The sequence below is a fragment of the Nymphalis io genome, chromosome 2 (genome assembly GCF_905147045.1).
Source record: "Nymphalis io chromosome 2, ilAglIoxx1.1, whole genome shotgun sequence".
Taxonomy (NCBI): Eukaryota; Metazoa; Arthropoda; class Insecta; order Lepidoptera; family Nymphalidae; genus Nymphalis; species Nymphalis io.
Window position 1 is genome coordinate 3914174 of NC_065889.1, and position 25701 is coordinate 3939874.

At 30.3% G+C, this 25701-nt stretch overlaps 3 protein-coding genes across 6 annotated transcripts; 2 read left to right on the plus strand and 1 right to left on the minus strand.

The window, feature by feature from the left end:
• Positions 1–9023: 9023 nt before the first annotated feature.
• On the plus strand, positions 9024–11602 carry LOC126774164 (uncharacterized). 2 transcript variants are annotated; one of them, XM_050495550.1, is made up of 2 exons: positions 9024–10265; positions 10410–11602. In XM_050495550.1, exons 1-2 carry the CDS (start codon positions 9449–9451, stop codon positions 11180–11182), a joined length of 1590 nt encoding a protein of 529 aa, XP_050351507.1. In that variant the 5' UTR covers positions 9024–9448; the 3' UTR covers positions 11183–11602. The 2 variants fall into 2 exon arrangements, with proteins under 2 accessions (XP_050351507.1, XP_050351498.1); XM_050495541.1 differs by having other exon boundaries at positions 9024–11602.
• A 2179-nt stretch (positions 11603–13781) lies between these two features.
• Positions 13782–15051, minus strand: LOC126774209 (coiled-coil domain-containing protein 28A). Its single transcript, XM_050495628.1, has one exon. The coding sequence runs from the start codon at positions 14887–14889 to the stop codon at positions 14296–14298; it is 594 nt and encodes a 197-aa protein (XP_050351585.1). The 5' UTR covers positions 14890–15051; the 3' UTR covers positions 13782–14295.
• Positions 15052–16802: 1751 nt separating this feature from the next.
• LOC126774139 (RNA-binding protein RO60-like) lies at positions 16803–24849 on the plus strand. Of its 3 annotated transcripts, none has more exons than XM_050495487.1 (12): positions 16803–16849; positions 17121–17447; positions 17528–17702; positions 18472–18630; positions 18816–19027; positions 19445–19650; positions 20017–20153; positions 20302–20439; positions 20605–20769; positions 20997–21130; positions 21626–21876; positions 22222–24849. In XM_050495487.1, exons 2-12 carry the CDS (start codon positions 17250–17252, stop codon positions 22355–22357), a joined length of 1911 nt encoding a protein of 636 aa, XP_050351444.1. In that variant the 5' UTR covers positions 16803–16849; positions 17121–17249; the 3' UTR covers positions 22358–24849. The 3 variants fall into 3 exon arrangements, with proteins under 3 accessions (XP_050351444.1, XP_050351461.1, XP_050351451.1); XM_050495504.1 differs by having other exon boundaries at positions 20302–20433; XM_050495494.1 differs by lacking the exon at positions 16803–16849 and adding an exon at positions 16900–16919.
• The last annotated feature ends 852 nt before the right edge of the window (positions 24850–25701 follow it).

Sequence of the window (25701 nt, forward strand, 5' to 3'; positions counted from 1 at the left end):
CAATTAAAAAAACGAATAAAATTCAGTCCAGCATTATCTATCCAACAAAAACGATTTTTCTAACATATCGTTCATTCTTAATTGACTACCGTATGACAATGATAAATTTCCTGAATAGTTCTGAATTTATACCTTTTTGGCTATTAAAAATGTTACATTCTAGAAACGAAATAGAATCATTGTATTTTGCATTTTTATTTTGCAGAATATTATTATTTTTATTATTATTATTTTTAACATTAAAGCCTGAAATAAAAACAAATAAAAATTAAAAATAGTTACTGTAGAAAGAAGTGGCAAGAACGCTAGCAGCATTTCCTCTTTGAATCGCAATTCCAATTTTCTGGGTGAAAAATGAACCAGCCCTTCTGTCACCAGTAGGCGCGCACTAAGACGGGGTATAATATTTTTGATGAAAGTTTTTGCACTATTACTCCAAAGTTTCAATGCGTTGCAACCGCAAACGGAACAAAAATATAATTTGGAATAAGAAACGAATATTTGTAACGTTTGTTCGCTTCAGCCTTTACCGCGGCAGCTCCGGCTTTTAACATTGTTTCCCTGATATAAGATGGAGCCAGTGTCACAACAGATGTTGCGTCCCACACTAGGGCCAGTTCTCGTTTCCAGGGAACCAATGTCAGTCGATCAGGTCACTTGCCATCATCACGACTAATTCCTTGGGGCTCAATAAGAGCGGAATGTCAATGGTGCAAGAGCTCTTTTTATTGTTTCATTAAAACAACCGTGGCGGAAAAGCCTACCTGAACTCCTTGGACAAGAAAGACCTTCTAAGCCGAAAGAGTCAACCTTTTTTCCACACGGGCATCTGTGCTCAATGCACAACTGTGTTTCCAGTCGGAGACCTATTGTTATGCGAAAACATTTATTGTCTAAAAGCGTCCTAAGATTTTTAGAGGGTACCGCATGTTAGTTATATAGTGACCTGATCCTTTAGTCGATAAAGCTAAATACCATGCACGGTTTTTTGCACTTGTTAAATTTTGAGTCAAAATTTGTTGTGTAACGTGAACTAGTGGCGAATACCAAAGTTTTTGTTTATTAATTTCCTTAGGGATATTGTCATTAGGACACTACCTTCCAGTTTTCTATTGTTAATTTTTAATTAAATTCACAAGTTGTTAAATTCATACTATATAACTTTTATAACAAATAAGTGTAAGTGTGGCAATTTGAAATGATATACATATCTAAACAAAAGCCTGCGTAAGCAATTTTGAACCTGTTCAAAGTTTACTTAGGCTTTGCAGTATATTAAATAAAATTATTAAGCCAAACCAAAATTAAAAATTCCTTCTTCTAATCAGTAAAATGTTGAACTGAAACTTAGAAAATCAATTTTGTTACGCATCTCTCAAAATATCGATATTTTAATAAACATATAAGTATTAGAACCTCATACAATGCAAATAATATAAAGGCTAAATTAAGCTTACAAAAAAATAACAAGTTTTTCGCTAAAATTTCCGCACCATCTAATCAAAACTACTTGCCTTGCTCATGAAGCGGAGGAGCTCTTCGGTCGTCTCGTCTATCCATCGCACAGTCGATATCAGATCCACTTTCATTTACATTTCGATCATGTCCCCGCGATTTATTAAATTTATTAAAACTTTTAGTTTACCAGTAAAACATACACACACAATAGCGTTACTAACTTCTAATTACAAGTAACTTTTTTTTACAAATAATAATGCAAAATCCAAAAAATACTAATTTTTTATTAATGTAATAATATAATTTTTTAAGACTAAGAACTAATATTTGTAAGAGTATAAATAATATTGATATAGTTCAAATTATTACTTTTATGTGCTACGTGGTGCTACGTGGTGCTACGCCGTTTGTAGCATTATTACAAGACATAAAACACACGAGCGAATTACAAATGTAACGGCCTACAAATAATAAATTAATCTTCAATCATCAAGTTCAAATCCTTGTTAAAATACTAATTAAATGTTGTATAATAAATACTGTTATAAGTTTTCATTTTTTATTTTAACATGAAAATATATATTAAAAAAAAACTTTGGTATTTACTTTAGTTATAATTTTAAAGCAATTCAGACTACAAATAATCAATTAACATTATTCACCAATTATTTCTTTAAGTTTATTATTTTTGAATAAATCAAAGTATGTATAAAAAGTACTAATACAATATACAAAATATATTCGACAAAAGCGAAAGCCGAAACTTAATTAAGCAATCTATATATACTTTACCACTTCTTTGAAAATAACACAAACTTATAGTTTCCGTATAACTTTACAAATAGAATAACATTTGAAAAAAAAGGAATAATTAAAATTGTTAATAAAATGTATGAATAAAAGGGGAAATTTATTTTTGTTATAAAAAAAATATTTTGCTAGGACCGAATTTTATTTTCGACCCGTCAAAGGGTGGGGTGCGTGATTTAACCGTTCGCACGCTCGCACTGTCGGGTACTTGCAGAGCGACTGACCGTAGCAACTTCTACGCTACACGCTCTCTTTAACCTTATGTAAGCACTTTATACTATCGACTAGCATCGTCATCAAACTTTAAGTAAAAAACTGAAAATAGCATGCTAATGTTATATAGCATGTCATATAGTTCTACTTATTACTGTACAATTTCTCATTTTCAATTGCTAGTAAGTAGTCTTTCGTCATTGTGGCATGCGCATTATGGGTTATATATTTTTATATTGGAATATAACTTTTTTTTTAAATATAATATAAATGTGGTTAATATTAAGTAGCGTGTACATACAGATGAATCCAAATACATTTTTTGTGGCTATCGTTATCATTTATGTTTAATTCTATAATATTAGAACATATATAATTTGGTTAACTTTAAAACAAGAATAAAAATACATTTACTGGGCACATTAAGCGATTACAGCATTTTCGAATATGTATATTTAGTGCTTTACACTAAACTAACTTGCATATAAAATTTAAGATTATTAAATACAGATCAAGTTGCCACGTAATACACGAAAACATAGTTTGTTATAATTTCATACTCAACGCTAACTTAAACTCAAATTCATTTATGCAACGACAAAAATATTACACTTGCTTGTTGATTGTCATACTAAAAACTATCACCTATTCGGAAAAGCATTCCCATTGCAATTTTTAATTAACAACAATAAGCCCAAAAAAACTGTTTACGAATTAGAATACAGTAACAGCCTGTTAATGTCCCACTGTTGGGCTAAGGCCTCCTCTCCATTTTGAGGAGAAGGTTTGGAGTTTGTTCGACCACGCTGCTCCAATGCGGGTTGGTACAATACACATGTGGCATAATTTCAATGAAACTAGACACATGCAGGTTTCTTCACGATGTTTTCCTTCACCATCAAGCACGAGATAAATTATAAACACAAATTATGCACATGAATATTCAGTGGTGCTTGCCCGGATTTGAACCCACAATCATCGGTTAAGATTCACGCGTTCAAGCGACTAGGCCATCTCGGCTTTTTTTAAATTAGAATATACTTAGTAATTTAAAGATGTAGAATATACCTACTCTATTATAAGCTTTTATTTGAATTAGCATGAATAATTTACTTGTATTTATATTCATGTGTTTCAGTAACCAGTTGTTTGAATAAATAATATTATATGAATCTGAGCGACAACGAAGCTAAGAATGCTGTAAGTGAGCAAAACTTAGCAAAAATATTGATGTGTTTTTAAGAAATCCAAGTAAAAGAAAATTAGAATTTTTTTCGTCTAGCGTCAAGCGTAGGACTGATTCTCATATTATTCGACAAACAATACTATATCTACCACAATTCATTTTATTCAAATTGAAAAGAAAAATAAATTAAAGCTACTTCTGAATCACTGGAAATATGAGGTTAAATATGACATTTCGTCGTCTTACAATAATATATTTTTTGTAATATAAAATACACTAATGTAAAATACACTTATTGAATAACGTGGACATACATTCCTAGGCATTGATTAATTATCATTCCCTTAAGATTTTGGAGACAGACGATTTTATTTCTGACAATTTTGTACAAGAACAAAAGATTCAAGATAATTCTACGACTGGAAAGGCTGTACAATGTACATGTTATAAAATGTTAATGGATCTTTGTAGTTATAATTTTGTTTTGACTCTTCACTTGAAAAAGTTTAATGTTGCACAAATCTTTTTTGTACTAATATTACTCACTGATTCACAACAATACTCTAGGATGCTTCATACATATACATTGTATAACATTATTTTTGTTGACTCGTTTTTAAATATTTTAGTATTTCTTATTAAGCATTAAGTTCTTTCTCATGAATAACAAATGACTTAAAGCTTCACTTAGTGATGCCCAAGGTTATCTTAAGCGTTAAATACGTTCCTAAGAAGAGGTAGAATTTTCCTTTGAAAATATAACTCTATACGAAGTACGATTAAATCTTTTAAATCGTTAAATTTCAAAAAATACTGACAATTTACGGATTTTATTAATTGAGTTCATAAGCAACGTAATTGACGATTCGGCTCCCCATTTAGCTGTAATTTTAAATAAATGGTACAGTTTGGTACTTTTTCAGATAAATTGAGATTAAGTAAAATAATCCCATTAATTAAGTCCTGTAATAAAAATGATCCTAATTTTACCTGCACTAATAAAATATTTGAAAAAATCATGCTATATCAATTAGATTCACCAAAGATCTTTCTAGTACTGATGCGGGAGTATCTTTTATTGAACACGGTTATAATGCTTGCGAAAATATGTTAATTTTTTTTTTCTATCAAAAGCTTTCGATTGTGTCAGGCATGATATTATATTGGAAAAATGTAAGAAACCTATTCTATATTCATGAAAGAGTCTTGAAGGTTATTAACGGGACAATATCAAATGGATCTCTTGCACAAATAGGTGTACCACAGGGTTTTATTTTGGGACTACTGTTATTTTTAATATACACTAGCTGCATCCGCGACTTCGCCGGCTTAGATAAAAATTGGGCCGAAAATCCTTCAAAATCTCAAAAAAATTCATTTTAACTTTTAGCCTAAAATTGTAAAATGTGCGGGGCCTTTAAGTTGTTATAATATTCTGCAGAAAACAGCTCTCTGAACTATTACGCAATGATCTTAACCCTTGGACTGACGTCCAAGGGTTAAGATCATTGCGTAAAAATTTTAAAGAAATAGGAGAATTACAATATATTGTCATAAAAATAATAAACTGTTTATGTAAGGGAATATACTTAAATATTCCACAAAAACTGACATACGTACTAATAATTATTAAAAATAAATGTAATTTTGCAACCCGTAAGGGGTTCTACTTATCTTAATAAAATACACAATGTCATTTTTAAAAAACCTCCACCGGTTAAATCGAATCCATCTGTTAACCACAAAGGTTTTGAATACAATGATCGGTCATCAGCGACCCGTTTCATAACATCACACATACTGATCCAAGACTTTTAGAAAGTAAACGTTCAAATTTTATTTTATACCAGCTTATAAATATGGTTTCTGTAGCCCAAATATAAGATTTGCAAAATAGATTTATCATCACGTTCTTCATTTAATTTACAAAGGGTAATAATTATTTGAAATGACATGAATAACTTTCACAATCGGGTGCCCAATTATATTTTTATTTTGAACGATTTTGAACGTAGCCCACCACAGCCGTCCAGCCTTGCAGTCTAATATAGAAGTCTAATTTTATAACGACTTGCAATAATAGTTTAACAGACAAGTCAATAATAGCTCCCCAATAAAGTGTTATATTCTTAGGAATTAAGGGAGAACCTGATCGTTTTTCAAACCCGAAAACTTCAGTATTAAATGTTAATGAAAGAAACAAATTTAATATATAGCAAGGATATTTTCAGCCACTTTTGGAACTCCAACACACCTATAAAAATGGTAGGTTGTCAGATGCCTTGCCATAACTGGAACAAATCCCAACTAAACTTGTGTAACCTAAGTGTAGAATTGGATAGGGAGCGAACAAAATTTATACATAAGTTGCTATAGTAATAATAGCACCTTACATAATATTAAGAAATGTGTCTAATACTTATAAAAATGGAAAAAACGATTCGCAATCCATAATAATGATTTTTTTTTTCGTTATCGCTTTCTAAGAAGTCCTTACAGCTCAAAATCAGTAAGCAAAATATCTGCTTTTTTTTTTTCTTTTCGGGATGACGAATCGAACTAAAAACCTAAGACAATAACTTAGTGGAGCTTACTTTTTTAGATTTTCAACACTGTCCCGCGATAATGCAAAACCCTTTGGATTTCCTCATGGATTTATTTTGTTATCAGGATGATTTTAAAATTAAGCTCAGAGGAAGCCATAAGCAAATACTTTAGTAAGCTTTTTTAATTTACAAATTTGAAATATTATAACTTAAAAAGGTATAGACGTAGGACTATAATTTCTGAACTAAATCGATGTATATTGATCTGGTTTTGGTATTGCTATTTATAAGTTTTTAGTTTAAGAATTAAACATTTAATTTTTACAGGCTAGTTATAGGTATTCGTTTAATATAAACATAATTCAGAATGTTCGTAATACGGCCTTGATACGTTGAATACCGATAGTGTTGTCATAAGAGTTTGTATCGATGAAAAATGCGATTTAACGTTAATCTTAAGATGATTTGTGAACAACGCCGTATCGCCGATGGTATAAGTTGAAAAATCCTTAATGACTGTGCCCCTTTGAAATTGACATATTATGTTTCTTTGAAAGTCAAATACGTAGAATTATTTGAAAATCATATAGTACGTTTGATACAAATGAAATCAAATAATTCTTTATTCAAAATGGCTTATAAGGGCACTTTTGAATAAACATGTTACGGTATTGAATTAAATGTAAAGCTACTACCGGTGATCTTCTAATTTACCTGCCGATGGGTCAGCCCATCGGCAGGAACACATCGATGAGTATAAATTTGTGTCTGAAATCACAAGTGCTTATTAAAAATTCAAAGTCTGAGATTGGGGCCAACCAAACTTGGTACAACTCAACCCCAATACGACGAAAATTCAGCCCCACATGGAGTACTGCTCTCATCTCTCGGCGGGAGAGATGACACTTTGCATCTTCTATCGCATCTTTTACGAGAAATGCTCTGAGGTACTGCTTAAATTAATTCCAGGCGCTGAATTGCACTACCGGACATCGCGTCTAATTCTAAATTTCATCAATACCATCTCGATGTCTGGAAATCCACTACTACAACACTATTTTCAAAGCATTTCTTGTCTCACACAGCCACTCTGCGGAACCATATTTCCCGGCGACTTTTTCGAACCGTTATGACATAGAAACCTTCAAGAAAAAAGCCTACTCATTCCTTAAAGGCTGGCAACACACCTGCAAGTACTCCGGTGTTGTAGGTTTTCTTGAACACTGGTAATGACTTTCCATCAGGGAAGCCTCCTGCTTGTTTTCCCCCCTTTTACATAAAAAAAGGTTTCTTCCAGTAACAGTTTATTTCACTACAAGTAGGCTCCTCGCATCGCTATGTGACCAATGTCATAGTATATTTGCATCCTTCACATTCGAGATTGTTAATTATATTTGCACTTTTATCAAAAGCAAATTTACAATAATATGCCGTGGCTCCTATATATATATATGCCGTGTTTCCTATATATATATATATATATATATATATATATATATATATATATATATATATATATATATATAATCTATATATAGGAAATGTATATTATATTCTATATCGATATTATCTTCTATCGAAAGCGGAAAGCCCTGGTATCTCTACACGAAGAATACGGACTTATTGCCGATCACAGTTATGATCAATCTGCATTAAAAAAAGATTAAAATAAACAATAATAATAAACTCACTAATATATTTCGCGTGATTTGTGAAAGAATCCGCAATCATAAGATCGACTTTCGGTAGATTATTTGTTGTTCTACATTAAAATACGAGAGCGCCTAAATTGATTTATTTATATAAAAAAAAAAGTTTACATTGTATCATCATAATTTTTTCATACATGTTATTATAATCATTTAAAGATTATATTAGTACAAAAAAAATAACATTTCTTCAATCATACTAATTCATCAACTGAGAAGAAGAGAGAAATTAAATTAATCGAATGATGAATCGAATGATATTCGAAATGAACCATCATTCTCTCGTTAGTCGTTTTGAATATTTATTTATATTTTAAAATTAATATTATAGGCTACATTAGTTTTCTCGAGATAAGGACTTTTAAATTGAGATATTTTTTTTGTATTATTTTAAACAGTTTGGATATTTAATTATAATGGCGATAATTCACTACTTTATTGCTTATCTATTTTATATGTGGGTATCCGATTCGCTCAGCGTAGCATTGTAATTCCAACCCGGTAATGCCAACTTGGGGTTTCTCCCAAATTTAAGGGAATCAAGATATCCGGGGGTTTTTTTAGAGGGTACATTTATTTAGAAGGATTTTAGGGGATCTATTATTCAAGTTTTTTTTCCGTAATAAAACGTACGACTCTATACAATTTATATTAAACATCGAATGCAACCAACAAACTAAACCAAATATAAACTCCAAGCGTGGCTATCAACTGAAATATCAAAAAAACTATAGTATATTGAGATTGAAATAATAGCTCAACGGTTAGCGTGCTTGTACAACACGTAGGAGGCCCGAGCTTTGATTTCTGGTCACTGAATGAATTAATTTAATGAATTAATTTCATTGTTATCATCATTATTATTAGATTATTAATTAATGTATGTAAATGTGTAAAATGCACCCGCATAAATACAACAGCTATTTTTATTTGAAATTACCTCTCAAACCGCACTCGGTTTGTACACTTGTAACAAAAAAATTAGATCTTATTAGATTAATCTCGATATCGATATTTAGGGGAATTTGATGTTGGTCCTAGGGGGAATATTCTGTAGGAGTTGGCATCACTGTTCCAACCCCAAGTCCCAACCACAAGAAGACTAAACCCAAATAAACAACTTTGGCACCAATATCATTAATCACCGATATCAATTGACGCGATATAATTGGTGGAGATTTCTACGGATTCACGAAAAAATGGGGTTTTTAATGACCGCGAAGTTGTAATCGGAACTTCGAAAGTTAAATTAATGCGGTTATAACTAGTTAAGTGTTGTATTATAAATAAAAGTAAATTAATCAAGAACTGTTTATAATGCGTAATACAAAAGAACAATAAGAAACTTGCGTGGAATTTGTAAATCTACGGTTTGTTTACCTTTACTCTTACTCCGAATGGAACTTTCCCTTTGGCTGCTGTCTTTCAATTAATTTAATAACGCATTGACTATCATGATCTGTGACTGATTTGATTATTTACAAAAAATGTAGAGACAGTAATATTACATATATTCTGCTATTTTAATGAAAATAAGAAAAAAGAACATGAAACAGGAAAACGAAATTACTAAGTCAAAACAACTATTACAGAAAGCTACTAAAGAAACTCCATATTCGTTTTTACCTCATAAGCGAAAACAAGAAAACAAACCTATTGTAGCTAGTACCATTTCTATGTCTGAAATGTTCCATGACTTGTATGGTAGCTTTGACTGTGTAAAGACTTTTATAAGCCGTAGTACATTACCGGACAGTGATAACACTACATGCCAGAACTTGCCACTTAAAATAGAAGATGAAATTATAATTATAGATGATGATGATGATGAACCAGAAATCCCATTAAAGAAATCAAAACCAGATAATACTTTTAGTTATACAAGCCATCTACCATCATCAAAAAACAATGAAAATAAATTAAATTATGAAGATACTAATAATTATGAGCTCTCAATATATAAAGAAAAAGAAAGATTGCATACCAAAACAGTAAAATATGATCCATATGATTTTTATCCGATTCCCAGTACTTCTACAAATACTGAAACAATTCTTAAAAATGAACAAAAATTTCAAGAATATTTGAGTCAAGAAGTAAATAATAGTCATAAAATTATTGAAGAAAATTGTCAACCCCTGATCACCGATGATACTACTACTCAAGAATTGAATAATAAGATTAAAAGTCAATATGATATGGATGCTCAAAAATTAAATTGTAAAAAAGAAAGTAACAATACTGACATAAATAAATCTAATATTAATTGTCCTATAATGACTGATATAATTGATCCTATTGACTTTATTGATTTAAGTATTATTGATGTTGATAAAGTTATTGGTGAAAATAATTTAATTTTAAACAAAATACGAAATAGGGAGAAAAACAGAATAGGGAAGTTAATTGAAGTAATTAAAACAGATTCTGAAGAAATCATTCCAGTTCATTCAGAACTAACTATTATTGATGTTGACAAAGCTATAGACGAAAATAACTTAATTTTAAACAAAATCCGAAATGGGAAGAAAAACAGAATAGGGAAGTTTATTGAAGTAATAAAAACAGATTCTGAAGAAATCATTCCAGTTTTGAATGACTCAAGTAACATTCAAGATACAGTCTCAACAATTTGTTTAACTACTCAAATAGATCTATCTGGTGTCCCTGCATCACCAGCCAGAACTCATGAGGATCCATACAGTGTTCAGAGTATAGAAAGGAGCAAGAATGTACCTTATAAAAGTTCTCAAAAGTTGTCTTATGAAAAACCCAATGTCCGATCCAGACAAGTTGAACCAAGTGTACCAAATATGCTTAATCAAATAACAAATCCATCAGTACTCCCCATTAATTTGCCAGTTGTTCGAACAACTAACCCAATAAGTCAATCCTATAGTTCACAATTGGACAATTCAAATGAAAACTTAATTATAAATTATAATGCAATAATAACTTGTAACTGCATTCAACAAACGCAACATAAAGGGCTATCTCAAATATCAAATATAGAGAGAAAACATTCTGATCAAAATACACAACAAAATATTAACTCAACTGAAGATAAAACAAATATAATTTCTGCAAGATGTCCAATTTGCATGGAAACTCTCGCTGAAAAGGTAATTGCTAGTACTTTATGTGGACATATTTTTTGTATGCCTTGCATTAAAGAAGCATTAAAGTACCCTCCCAAAAAATGTCCTACATGTAGACAGAAAATTTTTGGTTTAGGTTATCACCAGATATTTTTATTTTAAGGAAATCATATTATATTTTAAATATAATATTCTTTACTATAGTAGTGAAACCAGGGTAGATTAAAAATTATATTAAGATTTATTTGTTACTAATACTAACTTTGTTTTTATTTATAAGTTATCAGATTCATATCAACAACAATTTCGTTCCTTATATTTTAGTAAAGGATTGTAAATATTGTGTTAAAAAATGTATACAAATTCAATTGTTGTAAGTACTATAAATTATATTACATATACACTTATATCAAATGTTTTTTTAAGAAATTTTATTTTGTTACCAAAAATTTGTTTAAAAAACTATAAGTCATTGTTTGTACATGTATATCTGGCAATAAACTTGTGACTAAATAATAAATAAATGTCCAGTGTTCACTAACATAGATTATAAGCTCTTAATTATTTTTACTAAGCCACTATGGATGCTATATATTTGAAATAAATTTAATTTTATTTATTTATAACATTTTAAGTTTTTTAGTTTAATTTTTATATTTGTTTGACTATTGATTTAAAATCAGAATTATATTTTTATATAGTCCAACATAAAATAATAATAAAATTTATATAAAATAAGGTATATAATGTGATACCCATTATAAATTAAAACTTTTGATAAAATATATAAAAGTGCAAACACATTGTTACAGTATTTAATGATCCCTGTACTTATGTCAATTATAAAATTTAGCAATTGAGTATATTTATGTGACATGTCATTTTTTATTATCAATGAAACTAGAAATACAAATTTGTAATTTTTTTGTCAACATTATACACTGACAATATATATTTTTTGCATTAGTTTTATTTTAAGCTTTATCTATTATTAATATGATATACATACTATATTTTATATTAAAAATCACTTTATTGTTTTAAACAATATTATTTTCTTTTAAATAAATCTAAAATTAGCAGAAATCTAAAAAACTGTAATTAATTATTGCTTTTATCATTTACCCCAAAATTTATTTATTTTGTTATGAGTTTTTTTTATTATATCTATTTTCATATTTTTTGTATTCTATTGCATTAATGTTCTAGTACCTAGCATATAAATCTGCAAGCCCCTAAGCCCTGGGTTTAAATACCGGATCTCGACGTGATAAAACACTAATGGGTTTATTTGTCAAGACAATCGCAGCCTGTTTGGAAATTGGTAGTGCTTACCGTACTATGGAAAGCATATGCAGCCGTTGGTCCTAAGCCGAGCTCTCACATCGTATAGTAATGCCATACAATCTGATTATAAGTGCGTACCATTTTCACCACAACTTTACCATATTTTGAATCACTACAAATGATATGGTTACTTGTCATTTGGTTCGTTTTTATTGTCATGCTCTATCTTGCTATTTATTTAGACTACCTACAGTACAGTACAGTGACAGCCTGTGAATGTCCACTGCTGGGCTAAGGCCTCCTCTCCTTTTTTGAAGAGAAGGTTTGAAGCTTATTCCACCACACTGCTCCAATGCGGGTTGGTGGAATACACATGTGGTAGAATTTCAGTGAAATTAGACACATGCAGGTTTCCTCACGATGTTTTCCTTCACCGTCAAGCACGAGATAAATTATAAACACAACCTACATTAGAAGTCGAGATGGCCCAGTGGTAAGAACGCGTGAATCTTAACCGATGAACGTGGGTTCAAACCCGGGCGAGCACCTCTGAATTTACATGTGCTTAATTTCTGTTTATAATTCATCTCGTGCTTTTCGGTGAAGGAAAACATCGTGAGGAAACCTGCATGTGTCTAATTTCATCGAAATTCTGCCACATGTGTATTCTACCAACCCGCACTGGAGCAGCGTGGTAGAATAAGCTCCAAACCTTCTCCTCAAAAAAGGGAGAGGAGGCCTTAGCCCAGCAGTGGGACATTTACAGGCTGTTACTGTACTGTTACTGTACAACCTACATTTATATCTTTTAATTGAAACCTGTTAAATACTTCCTTATTTTTGTACTTTTGAACTTCTTTAAGAAAATAAAGTTGAAGTCTATAACTAGGCAACCATTTAAAAATAATTAAAAACTTGAATTACTTGTATTAAAAGAAAAAATATATAAATAAATAATTTTAAATTTAATTTATAGTTACATTAGTAATTAATACTCAACAATAAATCAAGAAGGTATTGTAACTGTAATAGTTATAATACCTACTTGATTTATTATTATATATTATACACGTGTGTCATGCCTGAGATATCATTGTCCTAGCAAATGAAAATACTACAACTAATATAGGCATACAAGGAGACATTACAATAATTCAGTATAAGTTATTAATTATTAATACACTACTAATATTAATACGCACTAATGTCATAAATACGAAAGATTGTGTGTTATGAATACTAGTTATTTCTTCACGCTTTATCTCATAATTAACATATTTTGGCCTTTTTATCCATTTAACTGGATTTTCGATTATGACGCAAGCAAAGCCGCAAGCCAAGCGCTACATATATCATGAACACTTAATTCAAACATGATTTTATAAATCATAATACACAAATGAAAACTGCCAACCTAGAACATATAGGTACTACAATTGCATTGTGGAATAAATCTTGTTATAAGCTAATCAATAGTCTCTTTCCTTTCTTTCATTCCTAGGTTTTGATGAGTAATCAACCTACTATCATTAAGTTCCAACCAAGAGTGTGTAATTCTACTGTTGAGATCTCAAGTTTTAATATATTTACATGGTAATAAGTAACAGTTACATGGTAATCAGTAGATCTCAGTAACCTGATAGTGACTGGATTCAATCCAAAAAAAATCTTATACAATAACATGTTACATATATATTTTTATTAAAAAATAATAATATACATAATTCAATCTGTAACTAATCTTAATCTATAAATATCATTTAAATAGTTTTAACATAACATACAATTTCCCAGAACTAAACAATTCAACTTTAATGTTTTTTTTCTTATGAAAAGGGAGTTTATGAAGTTACTGTGTTTTTAATTAAAACTATATATTTGTAGTAAAAACTTATCCAAGGTATATTATTTTGAGTTTGATAATTATAATATTACTGACTTAAATTTTACTAAAATAAGGCATAATAATTATAGGCAAGTTATAATGATTATTCTTTATTGCTACTGTTTGCCGTTGGAACACTATCAGATTGTAGCATTTCTATTGAAGTTGATAATTGCTCTAAACTTTGGACTAATTGAGTCATTTTATCTTTGGATGCAGTATTTTCAAAGCAGTCATCAGTTGGTTTCTCAGCATCTCCATATAAACGAAAATGTAACCTTGCTAAATGCTCTTGCTGGTCTCTTATGTTAATCATTTGTTCCATACTGCATCCAGTACCAAAGGCACTGAGCTTGCCTGTATGAAAATCATCTAACAATTCCAGCAATGCTTTTTCCATATGCTTCACATCTGGGGTCTCCTTGGGCATGTGCTTGGGTCTAGTATTGTTAGTCCGCAAAAAATCACGATGCAATCTTCTCTCATTAACATAAGATACTTTAGCAGAATCATTTATACTATTGTTGGTACTCGTGAATGTTTGAGGATTTTTCGATGTATGACTTGCCGTACCACTCGACAATTTATTGCTAGTAACAGGGGATGTAGCAGGTTGCGAAACTTTTTGGTCTTCTTCTTCCCCTTCATTCTGCATAAGCTGCTGCGTTTCGTTAGCTTCCTCTAAATCTAAGCTCATGTATACTAAATTTTATTGACAGTTAAAAATATTATAATTTATGCAAGATATATATTTCTTATAATTACAAATAAAACAAAATAACTTGAAAGGGTAATGATGAAAAATATAAATAACAACAAAGAATGACGTTATCTATGCATCTATTTGACAGAGATGTCAGTGATCAGTCGAATAATCAAAAGCACTCAATTAAATTATTATTAATAAAAAATGGTTGCCATATATGTTTCTATGTTAACTTCTTCACTCTGAATGTAAATGTAAATTCAAGAAGAATGTTAAATAATGTTGTCATTAGAAATTTTTTTAAATTATAAATAGAGAGAATAAATTAAAATAACATATTAATATATAACGAAGCACTTTAGGCTTTTATTGGACACCGTATTTATTTGCTTACATTGTCGACAAGTCGATATTTTTTATCGAAAATCAGGACATTTTTTAGCTGACGCTGACAGCACTTACATGATAAATAATTATAGGTTATGGAAAATTCTATTATACTCAGGACTTTAAGGTAATAAGGTTTCGTCATACTATGGCATAAATAATCAACACTGAGAAACTATATTTTAGGGACAAAACGTCGTACTTGCGCGTGAAAACACACGCCGGCAATTTTTTTATTGCTATCACTTTAACGTGAAGTAATACAATGCACCATTGTATAACCTTCGATATGATATAAGGATTGTTCCTCTGGCTTTTCACTGGATTAGAATCGTTTTCTAATTTACTAAGCAAAAATTGAATAATAAACACAGTGAGCGCACCAACTATTAAGTTTATTTCGCTAGTTGAGTAGCGAAACAAACACTAAAACTGGTTACGCGATAAGGGACAAAAGATTTGATAATTCTATCTCTGTCTAAACTATTTGTTACGTAATTTTCGTTCTCTTTCTTGTGTAAGTGAGAAGGATCGTCATTGCGTCTACTAGTTTCTCTGGCTACGCCTAGCACGGACATGGATCTTGTCCTTGTTGCAATCCAGTGACATTGACAGCAAGGCGTTGTGTTGGTACAGGGCTACCAGTAAATAAACTTTCTTAGGGAAGGAAATCAGAATATAGATAATAATTTAATACATATAGTATTATGACTACGGTATGGTCCTAAGAAAATCACAAAGTGTATTTCAAGTTGTTTTACTATAATTATGTTTTACAACAAATAAATTAAGCTATCGCATGTCGAATTCGTCATTCATATCATCTTTGCCCTAATCACTATACTATCACTATACTATATATCCATAACATTGTTTTATTAGTCTTTTCTGGTGTAACAATTTTACTGATTGATGCTTCAGCCAGTTTTCTTAAGTAAGGAACAAAATTTCGATAAACGTAAACAAACACCTCTAGAACACTAAATATACCTGTTATAACATAAATATAATATTTAATAAAATTTAGTTTATCATTAGTTATAAATGGGAATTTAGAATTTCCAATTAGATTTGGTTTAACTTATTGTTTGCAGTGGTTTTCAAAACATGATATTCAACAAGATGTTGATATTAGATCCGATTTTGGTCACTATAACCAAAATAAAACTATTGAATTTCAATGGTGTGTAGAGCTGTCTGTACACTCCCTAAGTAAAACGTCGTCATTGCAGTCTCTTTCTTAGTATGCTATCTATTTTGAAATCGGAATTATATTATTTAAAAAAAATACTAATATTGAAAAAAAAAAATATTTTACTTCTCTTCTTCTTTAATAAAAATCTTTATAATATCTAATATCGAATGCTTAGTTTGATAATAATAACAAAATAACCAAAAGTATTAAATTTCTCTTGATATTATTAAATTTTATTACATGTTATAATTTATTACATACAAAAAAATGTTTTTTTATTTGGATTACAATTCAATTTATCCGATCTCTTAGCTTTTGGCAAGGCAACATAACTTTTAGTTGTCAAAATAAAGTTAGGAAACGAACAAGGTAGGCTTGATAAATTTTGTATTATAATATATTGTAGTAAGATTTGTGTGAAGTTTTCTATATAGCATCGGTAACTATTACTTATCAAAAATATGTTACTAGTGTATATAAATAATATATCCGTTGACTCTATGAATAGGTCAACCTCCATTGTCCATTTTTTTTCTGGCCACATCCTCAATAATTATAGCACATGTTTCGCTTGAGTACCGACATAAAATAATGTTTAATTCTTACAATGCTTTTCAATTAATGTAATTTTTTTTTTTAGATATTGTTCACGTTGGTAATCGCTAACTGGTATCTATCTGGATGATACAGCATTTGCATGTTGGTAATTTGTATGTATTTATTGCGTCGCCAGACTTAATAAGCAGTATCGGGGAATAAAATATCCAAGATGACAGCGTCATCAACTCTAGATCCAAAACTTCGAAATCTTATTACGAGATATCTGCATACCGGGAATGAGGTTCCAAAATATTATCCTGGATGTTGGAACTCGCATAAATATTTCGAAACAGACAAACTAAAAGCTATTGATGAAGTTTTGGGAAAAGAACCAAAAAATGTTGAAGTTGTTAAAATCATTCTACAGGTAAAAAAATATATGATAATTACAAAAGAAAACAAATTAAATTAAAAAAAAAAAACATAACAGCATTAATATTGTTCTAGGCTTACAAAGATGGTTGGTATACAAGGTTTGAGACAATTGCGTTTGCTTTGACTAAATGTCTCCTCAATGGTTCCCCGGAAGTTAAAGAGGCAACATATAAAGCAGCATCAGAAATATGTAACACTCCAGAAGAAATGATGTTATTCAATAAATTCACCAGGCTCTTGCGAACTGGTATGTGCTTTTGTTGTATAAAACTCTTACCAATTATATTATAAATGTGAAATTGTTTGTTCGTTATGCTTTAAGGTCTTAACTACTCAACTAATCAGTATAGGTCGTAGCGGTGTAATGGGCGGCGGGCGGCCGCGGCACATTGCTTTGTGTACAATGCCCTAGCATCAAGCTTCCTGAATCTGTCAAATGTATTCCAATTGATATTGAAATTTGACAGATCTGGGAAATTTTATTGTTACTCAACATCATTTAATATTGCACCATTTGATCATCTCCGTTCACTGTTGTAAATATAAGGTGTTTGATAAATATCATATCAAGCCAAAACGTTCCCATATAAAAATGTCTATATAAATGTTATGTCAATGTTAAAAAATGGAAATTCTAAAAAAAATAGACTTCATACAAAATGAACGATCAGGTGATTGAGTTAGTATAATAGTTGATTTTTTTACAATTTCCTTTTTTTTAGCATTTACCTACTCCATTTTAACCTAGTAGCACGCGCTTACTAGACTACGCTAGGGTAATGATTGCACACGGGCACTATATGGGCTAGAGATACCTCTGGATATGAGTTACCTTAAACTCCCTCCATTCTTCACCCGCAGGTGGAAATTAGTTTACTATATATTGAACAGTCAAAAAATGATCAAGTTGCCTCTGAATCTTACACAAAAGACAAAAAAGACCTTTGATTTATAAATAAATTTTGCTAATTTATATAATACACATCTGACAATACATATATATTTTTAATCACTAGGTAATGGCCGTGGATGGTGTAAGCATGTCAAGGAATGGTACATTAGAAAAGATCCAATGGAACTAGCAAAAGAGATGACAAGAGTGCGGGCAAGACACGGACGTTCTCACAAGACACTCCTAAAGAAATCTCATGTTAAGATTCCTGAAAATGATCATGGTTAGTTATATTAGTAATAAACATTGGATAAATTGCTGTTAAGGAAATAAAGGATGAAATATAATGAATGCTTTGCAAATGTTTTCTGTTATTTTAAAATTAAACACATTAATTGTTATTTACCAATATCTTTTATTACATTATATATTTTTAAAGTAAAATTAAAAGAATAAACAATTTTTCAGTTCGAGATGCTGTGATCAAGTATGCCATTTTTGGTCTAAAGCGGGCTAAGCAAATGTTGGGTAATGTTGAAGGAACAAAAGAGGTGTTTGATTACATTCAGATAGTTGAAGACATGCGCCACTGCGAAGATCCTGTGGCAGCAGCAAAAATAGCTACCCAAAACCAATTCACCCTTGATCATGTTCCAGGACATCTGCTCACTTCACAGGATGTATGTTAATAAAGTAATACTATGATTATAGTTCAAATTCGACATGTAAAATTAGTTTTTGACGTAATATGAAAGCATTTGTGCAATTCTTTGATACAGTAACTTTTGATAAATATAATTAATATATATATATTTTTTCACTTTTTACATGTTTACCCTCACTTTTTAACTTGGCTTAAGATTGGTCTTCTTTTTAACTGAATTTTTCAATTTTGTTATAAATAAATAAATAAGATTAATAACCCTCTCTAATAACAAATTTGGGTAATAATATATGATTACATATCTATAAACAAATATGATGGGTAGATTAGAAAAAAAATGCCTATTTAAAGATTAAAAAACAAACTCTTCAAAACTTGAGCCAATTAATTAAAATTGTATTTTTATTATTTTAAACTACTTCTTATTTTCAAGGTCTGGAATGCAGTACTGCCTCAATTTTCCTTGGGACAGCTGCTCAGGAACATTCAACGTATACACAACATGGGTTTTCTAACAAGCGACTCTACTACCACAGCAATCCTTATCTCACTGCTAAACAATCAGGATTTTATTAAAAAATCGAAAGTTACTCCGATCGAAGTATACATCACTTTATGCAACTATAAAAAGAAGACCAGGTGATAAAATTTATTAAATTTTAAGCAAATGTTAGTTTTTTAGTTAGATGAGATTAAATGGTAGATATATAATTAAAAAGACATATTTTTTCAGAAAATTTTACCAAGTCAGTGTATGTCTACAGAGAAACAATATTAAATTATAAAATTCCAATATACTTGTTTCTGTAAATGCTCTTCTATAACTGTTAAACCTCCTTTGCATTTTTCCAATATCTATTAAGGGGGAAAAAATTAAATCACTGCTACATAATTTTTCTTTTGCATTTGTTTATAATTTGTTGCATAAAAGATTTGATGATGATTGAATGATTTGATTTGTTGCAAAAAAGATATACAATTGTTATTTATTGTGACTTTTCATAGACCATTGAAATACGAAAAAGCTAAAGTAGCAATGGAAAAGCAAGCACGACGTCGCACTCGTCAAATCTTTGACACTAAAACAGAGCTTTGGGAGTGGACTGTCACTCGCCGCCATCCAAAAGAAATAAAGCATTGGGGTCAGTACTTACATTTATAAATGTTAAAGTTCATGTTAATTATTATTTTAAGAATAATATGTACTTCCAAATATGTCAATTATGATTGCAATCACAAAAAATCAATGCAATTTTATAAAGCTGTCACTATAAATATCACTTACTTTAGGAATCGACCAACCACCTAACCCTACTGTTCTGGCTGCACTCACCAAGCTGATTGATCAGACTTGGTTGCTCACTCCTCCAACTGAAGCCCGCTATCTCATCACTTTGGACATGAGACACCATATGTTCAAAGGTAAAGGTAAATCTTACATTTGTGTAGCAGCTACATTGAAGAAAGTTTTTGCATGTATTTAACTATATTTTGATTTCTTTAAATGTAATATTTAATATCTTCTTTTTTCTTCTTCATCTTGCATTTGTATGTATTTGTGTATGTATTTCTTATTTTGCTGTTTTCATATAGGTCGTCATTTCTGCAAAACTTTTGTGATTCCAAAAAAGGGCAGGAAAACTTCAGCTAAAAGTACACCCGGCGGCGGCGGTGATGCTGACACTGAAAAATCGGAAAGCAAGAAACATTTACTTGCCGAATGCTTCTACAATAAACATGTGACTCCTGGACACGCCGGTTAGTTGATTACAAAGTCTAGTATTACAAGTGTGAAATCTCATTTGATATTGAAATGTGTGTTTTAAAAAAACTTGACACTTTATTTTAAGAAATAGTAAAGTTTCATTTATATGATATAAAGTCTAAACACAATATTTAATATTTTCTAATCTACACTGAGACATTAATTGTTGTTTATGTCATATTCAATCTCAAAGGAAAATAATGATATTGTTTTCTAACAGCTATAATATTAGCACTACAATTGCTGAAGCGTGAAAAAAATGCGAAATTGGCAGTCTTCACTGAAGATGGAATACAGTTGGTCTCCATTGAGCGTAACTTTAGCAACATTGAAGAAGCAGAGTTTGTTTTAAGGGTAATGGTTTTCATATTAATAAAAAATATATAATATTAATTATCAATAAAATAAAATTTTAATTCTACAAGTAATACATGATTAAAATTAAATGTCAGAAATAAATATTACATACCTGGTTCAATAGCGATTTCATGTAGTGACTTGTTTGTGTGGCGATTAATATAATTTTACATATAGGATCACACAATAAACACAAACTGTCACAGTTAGTTAGTTAGTTAGTTTAGGTTTTTTATTTTAAAGATGATAACTGGGATGTAAAAATGGAATATTGATATTTGACAAAATACAACGGTGGATTTTGTTCCCTCTTTCGCCCAGTGGAAATTTTAATTTGATTATTAATAAGTAAATGTAGTATAACTCAATATTAAAGAAATTGAATTTATATATGAACCATATTATGCATATGTTTTCGTACTATTGTAATAGTAATTGATTTGCTTTAATAATTGTACTGTAGGCTAATATTATTAATTTTTTTTTCTACAGAAAGCAAACTTAGGTCGCGTTCAACTTGACGCACCGATTGAATGGGCCATCAAAACCAATCAGGAGTTCGACGTGTTCATTAATATGGTGGATCGCACTACTCGCTACATGGAACTAGAAATCTCTTCTCGCGGTGGGCGAGGACCGGGAGGGCGATTTGGTCCACCACCACCTCCATCAAAGGAGATAGAAGACCATTGTCCCGTTCGAGCTCTGGAGCGTTATAGGGCGAAAACAGTACCAGATGCTAAGTAAGTTTAATTTTAAATAAATACCAAAAATTATAATCATTATCAATAATGCATATACCCACCCCATACCCTTTAAAAATTTTTTATTTTTGATGCATTTTTCAAAGGTTTTGTTTATGTCAATTCTTACAAATTTTATAAAATATATGGATTGATACACATTCAACATTTCATTGATTTTAAAAAATCGCCTTTTAACTATGATATTATATTATATTGAACCTCGAAAAATGTATTTCATCTTACATATCGCTCGCTCCTATAGCCGGCACTTATATTATATGCGGATTTATTCATCATTATCAGATTTGGGTTAAAATTTATTTTGTTTCTGTTTGTTTTCAGGATGATCGTGATGTCGTTAGCCTCGCACCGAATAGCGACCACCGACGGCACCCACGAGGGCGTGCTAGACATCGTCGGTGTCGACGAACACGTACCGAAACTGATGGATGCGTTCGTCCTCGGCCAGTTCAAGTAGATCCGCACTTGGATTATATTATCAACACATTGGAATTAACTTTTCGGCGACGGTTGTATCTTATGCAATTTAATCGACTTCCTTTTACCTCAGTATTTGATTTGTTTACACCATGATGTGTTCCGAACCAAATTGAAAATTAAAAAATATATACGAAAAAATTTTGTATGTAATGAAATGCCAATTGGCTATGCTTTTTATTGAGAGAGAGAGAGAGAGACGAAAGATTGTAATTTTTATTCGTTTTATAATTTTCAATTTTAATTTATCATATCAGGTTCGGTCACGTTAAAACTAGTTTCAAAGAAACAATTCAAACAAGTAGCTTTTAATTATATATTTTTTTTATGTTAAATTACGCATTAGATATAATTCAGTTTGGTTTTGAGGTTTATTAATAAACACGCTGCTACATGCAAATATATTATGCTACCTAACATTGTGGGTATTTTAAGAACTTAAAAGCCACCACCACCAAACATTTAAGATTGATAAAAGTTTAATGTGACTAGAAATGATATTTTTGTATCAGTTCTGGTAGTGAACATTCTTAGATCTCTGTCTGAACCTCGTTTAATGGGGAAAGTCTTTGTTAATTATTATATTTAGTAAGTTGTTTCGCTTAGATATTTTACTTAAAATTAATCTATGGTTTAAGACTTTTAACTCAATTTTTATCACAATCATTTCTGGTAGTGACATAGAAAATGATTTACGGTTTTTTTTTTGTTTTTTCTTTATATTTATAGGGATGCTTAATAATCTAAAGCTTTTATGCATAACTTTTATTCTTATTCAATAAGAATAAACACATATTTTGTAGTTTTATAATGAAGTACCTATCCTTTCAGGGGATATTGTCAATATGGTTTGTTTCTTAAAAGATTTTTCAATATTAACATACCCTCATACAGGTTAGGTATTTTAAATTATAGTTTTATTTTTTATATAAAGCTTATTTGTAACAGGGTCTTTTTGGTCATTCAAAAAATTGGCACCTGATGCTCATTGTACTCACGGAAATGTGTTCAATAATGCAAAGATGAGTAAATGCGGTGACAATAGCCGAAATTGCTTTTATGTTTAACTTATAAAAGATTATATTTCAAAAATAAATAACCGCAAGATCGATCGCCAGTACTTTATTAATGTAGTTATCGTGTTTGAAATTTTATTTATTACTGTTTTTAAAGATTTTGAAACGGTGGTTAGTGGGGTTATGCGTTGAATCTTTCCTCTTTGCCAAAGTAAAATATGCATTTGTAATTTAATTCAAAAAGTACTGGCGTAGATGTTTATTTGTTAACAATATATATATAATAGAATATCTCTCGTATTATAGACTAATAGAAAACTGATACATGCTCATAATAAATTTTATAGGTACATACAAGTTTTCGGATGTATTTTTATTGTAGCGTAATAAGATTCAATGTTACATTTAATTCCCGACGCGATGGGCATGTATCAAATTTCGCACTGTTCGTAGTAATAAGTAAATCCGTATCGATATGTTGGTTACTTTTGTACTGATAAGAGCGGACTTCAGAATCTGTGATCACTTGGTACTCTCTCGGGTTTAAGTAATTTTTTATAACTGATTGTTGAAAATCTTTTAAACCTAAAACTCGAAATTGCTAGGTTATACGCTTTTTTTATTACTTATGTTATTTTGTTGTGGAATGTTATAGATAACCAATTACTTAGTATTATGCCAAGCACACTATTTATTTATCAAGCTGTTAAAAACGATATGTTTCAATGTTATGAGTGACTTGAATTTTATTGGTATAAAAAGAGGAAGATTGAACGCGTTCTTGTTTTCCATTAATTGTAATCATTTTATTGATTGTCACTGAATAAAATATTGAAACTTATTTATTTAGAAGCTTGTATTTCAAAAATAGCATTCTGTGATTATTGATGCCTTGGCAACTGCATACCTTAGTGATATTTTAGCCTAAAGGCTGACATTTCTTTTGGAGTCAAATGAAATAAAAGAAAATGGCCGATTTTAGGTAATATTTAGACAAAGCAAAATAACTATAACAATTAAAAACAACTTTAAATCCTATCACAATATTTTTGTATGATTTCTGTGAGAAAAGAATATATTAACAATTTTATAAATGTTTAATAACCTATATAAAATATGAAATCATATTGACTTAATATTTTATGTATATAGTTTAGTAGCTTTTTTCAGTTAAGCATTTCAAAAAAAAACCTCTCGCTGATTAGTATAGATAATCATTTTTTTGGCAATAAAATATATACTTTTCTCTATGAAATAAAAAGAATCATTTTTTCCGTCCCATTTGTAAAACTCTCATTTTAAATTATGTTAGTCCTAAGTTCAGAATATTATTTGTTTAACCAGTCACAGCGGCATATCAATGGCACCTTAAACTAAGTATAACAAAAATGTAGATAGCATTTAAAAAATGTACTTGCATGATTGTTTTCAAGTTTAATAAACATCTAAATTCAAATGTTTTTATTTTATTTTTGAATTTAAGTGAATGATAACATTTGTAGATACTATTTGGTAATCAGTTTAGCTCAATACTTTAAGTAATTGTTTTTTTTCTTTCTTATTCTATGTATAAGAATTTAGTATTAATGTAGTTTTTTTGGCATCCAATAATCATTAATGGAGATGATGAAAGTACATTTCCGTGCGTCTGAAAGAATAAAGTGATCTCGACCCCTCGGATTATGTTGGATTGTCTCAACGTCTATCAGACTAATGAGATGAAATAAAGAGTGCTCCTGTTCACAGGTGGGGATCCACCGTTGTGGGTATGGTGGGAATGCCCACAACCCTACCTCGACTGTACGAGTATTGCAATGTATTGATTATAAGTGAGTCTGTAGTCCGACTTGACTGATTTTCGGGTGACCACAACCTTTTGAAGGCTGGATCTGCATCTGCGCGTTCTTGTTCATACATTAGTGCTCAAGAACAGATAATGTCACCTTGGCAGTTGGCTAGTCTTTGAGTCTACCAACCTTGGCCGAAACTCGGTCAGGGTAACATGGCACTCTTTGAATAGTATAAGTAGTCAAAGATTCAGAAACAAAGTTACAAACCTTAGATATAAAATAATTATTAGAGCGCATAAAATTATTGAAATAAATAAAAATCATCGTAATATAGCAATACACAAGAGCTACTCTTTTCCATCTATTAATAGCGGAATTTAATTTTGTATATATTAATATGTGAAAATATTTAGAAAAAATTGGGGATATTTCCAATAAATGGCACGATATTATTATTCAATACTCATATTTTTTCAAACACTTCATTTTTCAAGACTATTTTCTCAGATAGCTCTGCG

Coding starts and splice junctions, on each gene's coding strand:
- LOC126774164 (XM_050495541.1), top strand. CDS start 9,449: ATGAAAATAAGAAAAAAGAACATGAAACAGGAAAACGAAATTACTAAG.
- LOC126774209 (XM_050495628.1), bottom strand. CDS start 14,889: ATGAGCTTAGATTTAGAGGAAGCTAACGAAACGCAGCAGCTTATGCAG.
- LOC126774139 (XM_050495487.1), top strand. CDS start 17,250: ATGACAGCGTCATCAACTCTAGATCCAAAACTTCGAAATCTTATTACG. Junction 19,028..19,444: donor ATCTGCTCACTTCACAGGAT/GTATGTTAATAA, acceptor CTTATTTTCAAG/GTCTGGAATGCAGTACTGCC. Junction 21,131..21,625: donor AAGCAGAGTTTGTTTTAAGG/GTAATGGTTTTC, acceptor TTTTTTCTACAG/AAAGCAAACTTAGGTCGCGT.